Source organism: Syngnathus leptorhynchus, chromosome 6 (genome assembly GCF_054491065.1).
Source record: "Syngnathus leptorhynchus isolate UIUO chromosome 6, UIUO_Slep, whole genome shotgun sequence".
In the NCBI taxonomy this organism is placed as follows: domain Eukaryota; kingdom Metazoa; phylum Chordata; class Actinopteri; order Syngnathiformes; family Syngnathidae; genus Syngnathus; species Syngnathus leptorhynchus.
The window spans coordinates 6,274,041-6,286,363 of NC_141200.1; the positions used below are offsets into that span (position 1 = coordinate 6,274,041).

At 47.0% G+C, this 12,323-nt stretch overlaps 1 protein-coding gene across 4 annotated transcripts in view; it reads left to right on the forward strand.

Annotated features, from left to right (window-relative positions):
• Window positions 1-12,323, forward strand: part of reln (reelin) — a 59,369-nt gene that overhangs the window by 39,173 nt on the left and 7,873 nt on the right. For all 4 annotated transcript variants that reach the window (XM_085914487.1, XM_085914488.1, XM_085914489.1 and 1 more), the window contains exons 16-51: window positions 69-178; window positions 245-311; window positions 385-618; window positions 1,383-1,544; window positions 1,675-1,911; window positions 1,983-2,175; window positions 2,764-2,876; window positions 3,442-3,579; window positions 3,658-3,844; window positions 3,959-4,164; window positions 4,238-4,409; window positions 4,510-4,716; window positions 4,805-5,040; window positions 5,203-5,360; window positions 5,428-5,635; window positions 5,718-5,794; window positions 5,862-6,020; window positions 6,100-6,294; window positions 6,748-7,021; window positions 7,090-7,230; window positions 7,307-7,484; window positions 7,555-7,639; window positions 7,707-7,889; window positions 8,159-8,327; window positions 8,412-8,517; window positions 8,630-8,856; window positions 8,947-9,170; window positions 9,247-9,397; window positions 9,479-9,737; window positions 9,812-10,061; window positions 10,135-10,303; window positions 10,442-10,582; window positions 10,883-11,060; window positions 11,126-11,319; window positions 11,417-11,667; window positions 11,763-11,917. In XM_085914487.1, coding sequence (XP_085770613.1) covers window positions 69-178; window positions 245-311; window positions 385-618; window positions 1,383-1,544; window positions 1,675-1,911; window positions 1,983-2,175; window positions 2,764-2,876; window positions 3,442-3,579; window positions 3,658-3,844; window positions 3,959-4,164; window positions 4,238-4,409; window positions 4,510-4,716; window positions 4,805-5,040; window positions 5,203-5,360; window positions 5,428-5,635; window positions 5,718-5,794; window positions 5,862-6,020; window positions 6,100-6,294; window positions 6,748-7,021; window positions 7,090-7,230; window positions 7,307-7,484; window positions 7,555-7,639; window positions 7,707-7,889; window positions 8,159-8,327; window positions 8,412-8,517; window positions 8,630-8,856; window positions 8,947-9,170; window positions 9,247-9,397; window positions 9,479-9,737; window positions 9,812-10,061; window positions 10,135-10,303; window positions 10,442-10,582; window positions 10,883-11,060; window positions 11,126-11,319; window positions 11,417-11,667; window positions 11,763-11,917 — 6,394 coding nt within the window. The remainder of the gene's footprint in view (window positions 1-68; window positions 179-244; window positions 312-384; window positions 619-1,382; window positions 1,545-1,674; window positions 1,912-1,982; window positions 2,176-2,763; window positions 2,877-3,441; window positions 3,580-3,657; window positions 3,845-3,958; window positions 4,165-4,237; window positions 4,410-4,509; window positions 4,717-4,804; window positions 5,041-5,202; window positions 5,361-5,427; window positions 5,636-5,717; window positions 5,795-5,861; window positions 6,021-6,099; window positions 6,295-6,747; window positions 7,022-7,089; window positions 7,231-7,306; window positions 7,485-7,554; window positions 7,640-7,706; window positions 7,890-8,158; window positions 8,328-8,411; window positions 8,518-8,629; window positions 8,857-8,946; window positions 9,171-9,246; window positions 9,398-9,478; window positions 9,738-9,811; window positions 10,062-10,134; window positions 10,304-10,441; window positions 10,583-10,882; window positions 11,061-11,125; window positions 11,320-11,416; window positions 11,668-11,762; window positions 11,918-12,323) is intronic.

The window sequence follows — 12,323 nt, forward strand, 5'->3', positions numbered from 1 at the left end:
GAATGAGACACCAAGATTCCATGTTCATGACAATGCATCGCTTTGAACCTTGTTTGGCATTTCCGCAGATGGACCAGGATTTCAATCCCTCTGCCCAATGCTGCCCTGACCGAGAGCACGCGCTTTCGCTGGAAACAATCTGGCACCGGATTGGGCAACATGTGGGCCATTGACAACGGTCAGAATAAAATCTAGATATTCATTCATGTCGTCTAGATTTTACAAACACATGTGTGTTCTTCAGTTTATATTGGTCCAGCCTGTCTGCGCTTCTGCTCCGGGAGGGGACATTGTTCCCGCACAGGCTGCAAGTAAGATCTTACACAAACACTGCCGATACTCCCAAATATACCATCACTTATTTCCTTCTCTTCCCTCGAGTAGATGTGACCCAGGCTTCAGCGGTCCAGCCTGCGAACTCGCCTCCCAGACCTTCCCGGCATTCCTATCCGAGAGTTTCTCCAGCCCACGCCTTTCCTCCTACCATAGCTTCTCCTCCCTCCGTGGAGCGGAGGTGAGCTTTAGCTGCGGGGTTCTGGCAAGCGGGAAAGCGCTTGTCTTCAACAGGGACAGCAGGAGGCACCTCGTCACCGCTCCGCTGGACAGCTCCCAGGCCAGGTAACTGATGGTTTGACTCTCAAGATTGCAGCAAACTCCTCCAAGGCTGAACAATTCTTGTGTACCAGCGCTATAGGAGACCTAATTTCTCAGCTGTCTTCCTTTGTGATTGATCCAACAGATGTTCCGGCTATTCAGCATCTGTACTCCTGTCACGCCCTCTTTCAATCACATTTAATGTGTTCAGTGGAGGATGGGGGGGAAAAAATTGTGATTATAGACTGGACCACCGATGAGAGGTGGCAGGAGAGGATGCGAGAATATTTGATAGATTGATGACGCCCGTTGCGGCTCTATTGTGTGCCACCCGATTGCCGTTTTTAATGCCACTTTTGTGACTCACTGATTAAGTATCTGGCTAAAAGTAGAATCAACTCTGCTAATGAAAGTCTGGATCAACCAAGGACAGAGAGGTGGAGGTCTACTCTGTTGGCTTCAAACTGAAGATTAGATATTATCGTAAATATAACCTAATAGCAGGATGATGATGTCTGCTGAAATTGGAACTCGAGCCTCACATAAATATACACACGCACTCATATGAACTTGCTCACTTTATATCACTCTTCCCTATCGCCCCTTTAATTTAGTCCTCATTTATTTAATCATCTCATCCATCATTCCGATGCGCCACACAAGCTCTGACTTTGTGTTTATGTAACCTTCTTCTCCTCCCTACGCACACGCCGTTCCATTTCTTACACCTTTTTCCTTTCCTGCCATTTATCAACCTGCCTGATGTATTTTTTTTCTCATTTGTCCAGATACCTCCAGTTCACCCTCCGACTGGGCAGCCGGAGTACCCTGAGCTCCTGCCCTGCTCCAGACCAGGCAGGAGAGGGTGTGCTGTTGCATTACTCCACGGACAACGGCATCACCTGGACTCTGTTGCAGCACTACGCTTACCAAGGTTTCCACGAGCCAAGGTTTGTGTGTTTAGGATTCCAATGGAATGCTAAGACTTGAACCACAATTCCTTTCTTGTTACTATAGCTCATTCCCCCATGGCACGAAAATATTTGGAGTTACAGCACACGATACTTTTCCCTTGAATAGGATTGTGTCAGTTGAACTCCCAGCCGGCGCTCGAAAGTTCGGCGTGCAGTTCCGCTGGTGGCAGCCGTACCATTCCGGGCGCGGTCATGACGTCTGGGCGCTGGATGAAATTACCATGACCTCCGTGCTCTTCAACACCATAAGTCTGGACTTCAGCAACGTCTTGGATGTTACACAGAGTCTTGGTTTTTACCTCGGACACGTCCAGCCTTACTGCCAGCATGATTGGACGCTCAGGTGGGCTAAGAGTTTTTTTTTCTCGTCAGCTTGTAATAAATCAGCCAATAAAAAGGTTTCCTCCCCTCCAGTTTCTCCGGTGAGCCAAGTCCCGGTTCCAGTATTCGGTATGTGGAGACTCAGTCGATGCAGATCGGCGCCTCCTACAGTCTGCAGTTCTCGCTGGTGATGGGTTGCGGTCGTGAGTCGTCCCCTCATATTGATACTCAAGTCCGTCTGGAGTTCTCCACCAATCACGGACTCACTTGGCACTTGGTCAAGGAGGTAAGAAAAAGTGTCCATAATATTGCAGTTAATTATGAGTTTTAAAAACTACATTTTTTCTTAATTGATGGTGAACAAGATAAGCGAAATAAAAAATGGACTCAGTAAAAGCCTGTAGAAGTTTCTTGGACGACCAAATACTATATAATGTATTCATAATGATAAATGTAGGTTTCTCTAATAAAGCCGCGGTTCCTATTGTTTAAATAATGAGATGCTTAAAATGCCGCACTTATGCGTAATTTCAAATGATGGCAGTGACTTTTAATCACTCTGCGTTCAGCAAATGCAAGACTTTCATCTTTAAGTAGCTTATCTTCTCACCGAGCGAGCAGAACTTTTTTTTTTATATGATCACAGTTGATGTTTCATAAGTCTTAGAAGCTAAAAATCTGCTGAAGCATTTTTTTTTCCTTTGTGTACATTAAAGTGCAGTTCCAGACAAATGTGTTTTTCTCGTGTGATGTTCGGTGTGATTGGAGACGCCATACTTCAAATGAACACAATGCACAGAAGAATCGATCTTGACTGTGCTGTCTCTAAAGACCTCGTGTCCTTTCTCTTCAACTCTTGTTCTCCATCACTTAGGCCTGTCTGCCTGGCATGCCAAGCTGCTCCGAGTTCACGGCTCCCAGCGTGTACCACCCATCAGAGTTCAAAAACTGGAGGCGCGTCACTCTGTCTCTTCCTCAAAAGACATGGTAACACACTAAATACCTTATGTCAGATATTTCTGCTTTCACTCACAAATTCAGTTTTTACAACTTTCAGATTCTCCCATTAAGGCGACTCACTCCATTGGAAAAAAGGAATAGCCTAAAAACAGGCATATTATTTTAAAGGTTATCAACATGGCATGCGAGCCTCCTTCCGCCCTGTACATAACATCCACCCCACGAAGCATTCCATTATTCATATGGTAGACATTGCCGAACCCAATGGCATTATGAACCTGTCATCTCTCCGGACATATGATGATTGCCAATGCCATCAGCCATAGGTTGCACATCTATCAACGCCCATAAAGCTGCGCACAGATCATGCTGACCTTCATAACATTCTTACTTATAGATAAGCATCCTCTAATCTCCCTCAGTGTGGCGTGAGTTCACAGGGGTCATGGCTGCAATTTGGTCATAAAACAGCTGCGGTCAAAAGTGGGTCAGAGGTGATTTTAGGGTCGTTTGTCACGGCTGCGCAAGCAAGCAAAAGCACAATGTGTTTTTTGCACAACATGAAACACGTCTTTGTACCATCCGTGTTTAGGTCCAGTGCCACGCGCTTCCGGTGGATTCAAAACTACTACGGAGAGCAGGACGAATGGGCCCTGGATGATATTTATATCGGCCAACAATGCCCCAACATGTGCCACGGACACGGCTGGTGTGACCACGGACACTGCAGGTCAGCCTTCGAGGCCGCAAAGTTTTGATAAATTTGGCTTGTTTGTATCTTTACTTCATTAAAACTCATCCGTGGCAGGTGTGACGACAACTTCTCTGGAACAGACTGCTTGCCTTCCTCGCCTCTTTCGTCAAGTGTCCTCTCAGACTTTGAGTCCCAGGATGCACTGCTGGCCACTTGGCAGGAAGTAATAGGTGGAGAGGTGGTCAACCCTGATGTCGGCTGCGGGGTGGTTTCATCCGGTTCATCCCTGTACTTCAGCAAGGTAGAGAATAGCTTAATCCTATTTGCTCAAAAATGCTCAGTATTTCAGAGCCCCCAATGTTCCGTGGACACAAAGAATAATATTTTCATGTGGAATTTGTGTGCGTGACATCAGGCTGGCCTGCGACAGCTTGTGAGTTGGGACCTGGACACAGAATGGGCGGAGTTTGTTCAGTTCTACCTGCGTGTGGGTGGAGACTGGGCGGATTGCAACAAGGCTGACAGCAGGGAAGAGGGAGTACTGCTGCAGTACAGCAACGACGGAGGCATCAGCTGGGGCCTCATCGCCGAGATGTACTTTACAGACTTCACCAAGCCTCGGTGAGATGCACGGTGGTTATGTTTAACACGGCTGCTCTTTCCAAATCAATCATTTTGGTCTTTTCCTCAATAGTTTTGTCCACTACGAGCTTCCTTTGGCCTCAAAGACACCTTGCACTAGATTTCGCTGGTGGCAGCCTCTTCACTCCGGAGACGGCTATGACCAGTGGGCAATCGATGACATCATTATTTTATCTGAGCGGGAGAAGCACATAATACCTGTGGCCAGCCCTACTTTGCCACAGGTATAACTAAATCTGTATTGAAATAATATATTCCATCTGTAAATAAGAACAACAAAATGAATTGCTTTTTTCCACTGATGACTAAACACCCATCTGATAGAACTTCTATGAGAAGCCGGCTTTCGATTACCCGCTGAACCAGATGAGTGTGTGGTTGATGCTGGGTAACGAAGGCATGGAGAGGGACAGCAACAACAGCTTCTGTGCGCCGACCGAATCTTCCATGGTGTTCGGACGCTCCGATGGCGACAGGGTAGCGGTCACCAGGGACCTTGCCCTGCGTTCTGGCTACACTCTCCAGTTTAAGGTGAGAACCTACAAAACCGCCTTACCGAGACTGCCTAAAAATGCTGATGTCAACTGTAAATTATTCCTTTTTTTCCCCCACTTACTAGTTAAACATAGGTTGTGAGACAGAGTTCAGTGCGTCTGCCCCAGTCCTGCTGCAGTACTCCCATGATGCAGGTCGCACTTGGGCCTTGGTAAAGGAGGGCTGTTACCCCGGATCCCCGGGAGCGGGGAACTGTGAAGGAAGTGGCCGGGAGCTTCGAGAACCCACCGTGTACAACACCGGGGACTATGAAGAATGGACCAGGGTCACTGTGGTTATTCCACGCAATGTTGCAGCCAGGTAACTATGGAAACAGCAATCTGGTATGATCTTGAGGAAAGGTCGGCAAAGTGTGGCGCAAGGAGATATTACATTATCAAGAGTCCGGTAATGTTTTTTTTTTGCATTACTCCCACCCTGCCAACTTGTAACAAAAAACTACTCTTTCTTCCATATCTCCAGTAAAACCCGGTTCCGCTGGTTCCAGGAGAGCAGCATTTACAGAGATGCTCCAGCTTTCGCACTGGATGGAGTCTACATCTCTGAGCCATGTCCGAATCATTGTGGCGGCCATGGCGATTGCATTTCTGGAGTCTGCTTCTGTGACATGGGATACACAGGTAATATAGAGATGGTCAAAGTTGTTTGCTTCATTTAGTAGTTCATTTTTTTTCTCTCTCTCCATAGTGGAACAGGATAGCTGTGTCCCATCTGTAGCCAGCCCCACCGAGCTGTCTGAGGGCTTTGAGGCCAAGCTAAGTCCGCTTTGGCAAAGTCTAAAAGGGGGCCAAATAGGAGGTGGATGCGGCATAATCAGTGAGGGCAAGGCGCTTTACTTCAGCAGCCCTGGGAGAAGGGAAGCTCGCACGGTGCCCCTCGACACCACCAACACTCGGTCAGTGGATTCTATTCTTGTTTCGAAATCAAGCCATGACATGCGAGAGCTTGATTTTAAAACGTCTATCATGACTGGACAGGTTGGCGCAATTCTACATTCGAATAGGCAGTAAAAGTTTGGGACCCACTTGCACCAGGCCCCGCTCACGCAATGAAGGTTCGCGCCCCTTTTCATCCTGGTCATTTGGATTATCCTCTTGTAATGTATTTTTTTGCAAATATAGGTGTCCTTGTCCAGTTTTCCACCAACAATGGCGTCCAGTGGCAATTCCTGCGAGAGTTGGACTTTAGTTCCTTCTTAGAGCCTCAAGTGGTGACCATTGAATTGCCACCGCATGCCAAAACGCCTTACACCGTGTTTCGCTGGTGGCAGCCCCAACAAGGTTAGTGCACTTGGTACAGTAATGTTGAAACTCTTCTTTTTTTAGTCTTTAATTTATTGTGTTGTGTTCGTGATTTCAGGGAAACACTCAGCCCAGTGGGCTTTGGACGATGTCCTAATTGGTATGAACGACAGCTCCAGAACTGGTTTCCATGACAAGTTTGATGGCACCATACCTCTGAGGCACAACTGGTACCGCATTCAGGGCGGGGAGGTGACTGTGGACTGTTTGTCCCTGGACACGGCACTGACCTTCAACTCGGAAGCCATCGATAGTGAGTCACGCAAATGAACACACCCGACCGACTCGCACGCATGCAAGAAGAGAACATTCCAATTACATTTTCTATTTATGCAGCAGTGAGAGAGAACAGCAGTGAAATGGCCTCAGAGCAACATAACTCAAAACGGAATCACCCATTTACTGTGGCGCCATGAATGGCGCATTATAAATGAAGGCATACTTGATTGAACATCCTGCCAGTTTTTTTATTTTTTTTATTTTTATGAGAGCACCAAGCTGTGAGCGTGTTTTCTTTCTATAAATGATGCTTTCATGTGGGCTTACTCTTTGGAGGTGCACAGCTTGAATTGTTTGACTACACATCTAAAGACACAAAGATTCTGCAAGAATCCAGGAAGCATGGCAGTTCTGATTTTTACAAATATTTTTCAGACTTTTTCCTTTCTCTGCTAACATTTGTCCGTTCCACTTCCAATCTTTTCAGAAAAGCCGAGGTATGCCGAGAGCTGGGACTTTGAGGTGTCGGGTTCTTCCTTCCTGCAGTTTGAGCTGAGTATGGGCTGCAGCAAGTCCACCTCTTTTTCCCACGGTGTGCGCCTGGAATACTCCACAGACTGCGGCCGTCACTGGTCCCTCATTACCCCGGAGTGTGTTCCTCCAGCTATCGGTTGCGCCGCTTATACTCAGAGCTCCGTCTATACGTCGACACAGTATAAACACTGGAGGAGGATCACTGTGTACCTGCCGAGCGCTGCTAAGTATGCACTACCCTTAATTACGACTCGATGATTTTCTTCATACTGAATTCTCGCTCTTGATACCTCAGTTCTCCAAGAACTCGATTCCGTTGGATCCAAACCCATTTTACTCCGGGGGCTGAGGGTTGGGCTCTGGATAACATGTTACTGGCCCCCGGTTGCCCTTGGATGTGCTCTGGTCACGGTCTGTGTGACAATGGCCACTGCCTGTAAGTCAGACGTGAAGGTTGGATGATGTGGTTGCCTTCTGTGGGTCCATGTTGAAAAGATCTCGTCCTGTCTCAGCTGTGACAAAGGTTACGAGGGTGCTCACTGTGTGCCATCGGCGCCTCTGCCGTCTCTTTTGAGGGAAGACTTTAATGAGCACCTGCAGCAGGAGATCTGGCCTGAGGTTTATGGAGCTGAGAGAGGAACTCTGAGTGGAGAGCCTCTTAAATCTGGAAGCGCCCTCATCTTTAAAGGGGTACCTGTCCTCAAAGTCAATGTTGCATTTTTACACTTGAACGGCTTTTGTCACAGGAATCTCTTTGCAGGATGGTCTGCGAATGATAGTGTCAAGGGATCTGGATTGTACAAACACGCTCTACATTCAATTCTCCTTCAAGTTCATCACAAAAGGTAGCGAATTGATTTGTTTGGTTTGGTTCATTGGTAACGTTGTCATTTTTTATTTATTTTTTCCCAGGTGTACCTGAGCGCTCCCACTCAGTGCTGCTGCAGTACTCAGTGAATGGAGGAATCAGCTGGCTACTCTTGGACGAGTTTTACTTCCCGGCTTCCACGGACACTCTGTTTCTTCACTTGCCGCTGCCCACCAGCGCTCGGACCAATGCCACCCGCTTCAGACTCTGGCAGCCGTACAATAGTGGTGAGGAGACATATTTGTTTCATTTTTCCAATATGACATCATATCTCATAGATCAGGTGTCAGTCTCTATAAATTTTACATGTACATGTAAATGGCAGAAATTAATCTTTCCTGCAAACTTTAACACCATAATCTACAACCCCCCCCAAAAAAAAAAAAAATACAATTAAAATTAAATAATAAAAAAAGTAAATAAAAAAGACAGAGAAAAATGTACAAACTCCTATTTGTTTAATGTTTAATAATAATTTTCTTCTCGTGTCCATCAGGTAAAAAAGAGGAAGTGTGGGTGATAGATGATCTCATCATTGACGGCAGCTCCTTGCACAACCCCCTCGTGGTCATAGACAGCTTTGAAGAAGGCCCGAATGCGTCCAACTGGCTCTTCTACCCGGGGGGCAACACCGGCCTCTACTGCCCCTACCAGAAAGCCGGCTTGTAAGAAACTCACGGTTGATGTGAGCAACAGAACAAATGTTTTTAACCTTGACTAATCTTTTTGTTTGTGTTTCTGGGTTGCAGAGAGGAGGATGAGTCAGCGATGCTGTTTGTCTCCAGCGAGCTGGGGGAGCACTCCATCACCACCAGAGACATTGATGTGAATGAGAACACAATCATCCAGTTTGAGGTACACAAACACTCTTAATGACTTCTTTCCCAAAGTAACAATCAGCACACTCATTGAAGGCATAAATCACGCCGGGCGGGCGATCCTAGCTGATGTCACCTTTTCTCCCCAGATAAACGTCGGCTGCACGGCCGAAAGCTCCTCGGCCCACCCGGTGCGACTAGAATTCTCGCGGGATTTTGGCGCCACGTGGCACCTGCTGCTGCCGCTGTGTGCCGGTGGGCCGCAACCGTCTTCCTTATGCTCCACCGAGCTCCACCCGGCCAGCGTTTATTTCCCGGGTACCACGCAAGGCTGGCGGCGGGAGGTCATCCACTTTGGCAAGCTACGTCTCTGCGGGTGAGCACCGGCAGATTCTCACTAGCTCTTTCCTAAACACTCTCTTTCTGTATATGTGGATCTATTCGGCCCTGTTCTTTGTCCTTACAGGTCCGTGAGGTTCCGTTGGTATCAGGGTTTCTTTTCAACTGGATCGGCGCCTCCAACATGGGCTCTGGACAATGTCTATATTGGCCCTCAGTGTCAGGACATGTGCAGTGGCCACGGAGCCTGTGTAGGGGGCACCCATTGTATGTGTGACCCCGGCTACTCGGGAAGCGACTGCTCTGTGCCTGACATACCCAACCCCGACTTCCTCAAAGAGGATTTTGAAGGTAGGCTGCAGAATAACAAGGGTATCCCCAGCAGTTGTGTTATCATTATGTAACAAAAAGTACTGTTTGCCTTTAGGCGGAGCAGTGGATGTCGATTTGTTTAGACAGCTTAGTGGTGGTAAACCATCCAGAAAATGTGGTATCATGTCCAGTGGGAACCATTTGTTCTTCAGTGAGGATGGGCTGCGCATGTTGGTCACCAATGAATTGGATTTGTCTAATGCCAGGTATTGTTCGCGTCGTCTTACGATGTCTTGATTTTGTGCTGAAATTGGAAGGACTGTAATCGTGACTGTCAATGGCGGCAGGTTTGTTCAGTTTTTCCTCCGTCTCGGCTGCGGTAAGACAGCACCGGACCCTCGCTCTCAGCCAGTTCTTCTGCAGTACTCTCTGAACGGAGGTCTGACATGGGGTCTCCTCCAGGAATTTCTCTTCAGCAACAGCAGTAACCAGGCTCGCCTGGTGGCCCTTGAGATCCCGCTGCGTGCTCGCACTTCTTCCACCCGCCTGCGCTGGTGGCAGCCTTCCGAGAACGGACAGTTTTACAGTCCGTGGGTGATCGATCAGGTACTGTGAGGCGACAATGACTTTGCCTCAATCATCCACATAACTTCACACTTTGAACTTTCTTTAAACATCAGGTGGTGGTTGGTGGTAGTGCCAGTGGCTGGGGACCACTAGAAGATGATTTTTCCTCTATCGATGGACGCTCATGGCTCCTCCACCCAGGTGGAACCAGAATGCCAGTTTGTGGCTCGGATGGACCCGCTTTTGCTTTCATCGAAAAGTCCAACACTCGCTACGCAGTCACCACTGACATCAGTTTAGGACAAGATGCCTTCATTCAGTTTGACTTTTCTGCATCCTGCTCTGTAACCAACTCTTGCTACTGTAAGCAACAAGACCCAAAGATAAGAATACTCTGCATGACAACGTGAGACTCACATATCTCTTATCTTCATAGCTGTGGAGCTGGAGTACTCTCTGGATTTAGGTCTCACGTGGCAACCTGTTGTTCGAGACTGTTTACCGACAAGCCCCGACTGCTCCTCCTACACCTTGCAGAGGCTGCTCATTTCTGATACTTACAACAAGTGGGGTCGGGTGACCATACACATTCCATCATATGCAAGGTCAGTGCTCCTTTTTTGTGAGAAATGGTTTCGAGCGTTTGGGACGCAACACTTCAACAATATTTCCTTGGCACTAATTACTACTTTCCTATAAGCCACGGGTTTGGTACAATCTAAGGAGCTGACTGATGTTTGTAGGTCTCCGGCCACGAGATTCCGCTGGTTCCAGCAGGCTCCATTTGACAAGCAGCAGACCTGGGCTCTGGATAACCTCTATATTGGAGATGGCTGTCCAGATATTTGTTCTGGACATGGACGGTGCCAACAGAGCACCTGTGTGTAAGTAACATACGCTAGGCTAGATTTATACACCAGATGGTTCAATTCAGATATTCGTTGTCATGTCGCTGTAAATCGGATATCTTCAAATCAGTAGAAGGCCTCTTCCAAATGTGAATATTGTATTGACTATCGGCCAATGGATGTGTATTGTAAATGCACCGATTGGCTATGCCACCGATTGGCTATGCCCCAATTGAGCTTGATGTCATAGCGATGCACCAATTGATGACAGAAAGTAAAAACCTTGTCACTCGTAACATTATTATCTGGATGAACCACATGTTCTGTTCTCACTAGGTGTGATCCAGACTGGGGTGGTGAGTACTGTGATGAACCAGTAGCTCCTCTCCCCTTCCAGCTGAAGGACAGCTTTAGCCGGACTCCTTCACTCGGTCACTGGCACACGCTCACTGGTGGGAAACTCAGCACACTTTGTGGAGCTGTGGCATCTGGAGCTGCTCTGCACTTTAGTGGCGTAAGTATTTCTTGGCTCTGTTCACGTTTTCTTCATTTAGCACCAATATTGTTTCTTCCGTGCAGGGTTGCAGCCGTCAGTTGGTAACGGTGGACCTCAACCTGACCAACGCCGAATTCATCCAATTCTACTTCATGTACGGTTGCATGGTCCCACCTAGCAACCGTAACCAAGGGGTTCTCCTGGAGTACACCTTGAATGGTGGAATCCACTGGCATCTGTTGACGGAGATTTTCTATGATTTGTACACAAAGCCTGGGTGCGTGCTTTTGAATCGTGTCATTTCTATGAATGGAACTAAGGGAAGCATGTTGGCTCTTTGTTTTAAAAGTCTGTACTTGCCATCATGTGCTCAGGTTTGTGAATATTCTGCTGCCTCCTGCTGCCCGACAAGAAGGCGTGCGTGTGCGGTGGTGGCAGCCTCAGCACGACGGTGTGGACCAGAGTGACTGGGCTCTGGATAACGTCCTCATAGCGGGTTCAGACACGCGGGCGCAGATTTCAGACACATTCGGCGGTGTGGCGCTACCCAATCACGAGAGAGCTCCGGCTGATGAAACCTCAGGACCAAACAGTGATCTGGTAGAGCTCGAGGAAACTCCAATTGGTACAGTTTGAATATGGCAATCAAATCCTCATTGTAGCTCACAATAAAAAAAACAAAAAAACAAATGAGAATATGTTGGGCTGTTTTGTTGTCAGTGAGCGACCATTGGCTGTTCTCAGAGGACTGCTCAGTGCAGCGTTTCTGCAGTTCCCCTGATGGAGTGATGGCGTGTGGTAGTGCAGATGGAAGAGAGGTCTACGCTGTCACGCACGATATAATCCCTGAAAAGGGTTGGGTCATGCAGTTTAAGGTGAGTCATCAGTAAAGAACACGCACGGCTTGGCAAACTCAAGGGCCATGTTTGAGTTTTAAAATAATGCGTGTGCATGTATGTGTAAAATATCTAAAGTCGGTTATTAAAAAAATATTTTATTATACATATATTTTATTATATTTTATTCTTATTTTATTTGTAATTATAAAATAAACAATAAAAATAATGTCATATACATTAATTATTTATGAAGATAATGATAATAATAAATGTCAAATTGTGTGTTTTACCACTTTTTTCCAATTTAGATTTACCAGTTATTTAATTCGGTAATACCAAATATTTCAATGCATTTCAATGAACCAATGTTTAATAACGATGGATGGATGGATGGATGGATGGATGGATGGATGGATGGATGGATGGATGGATGGATGGATGG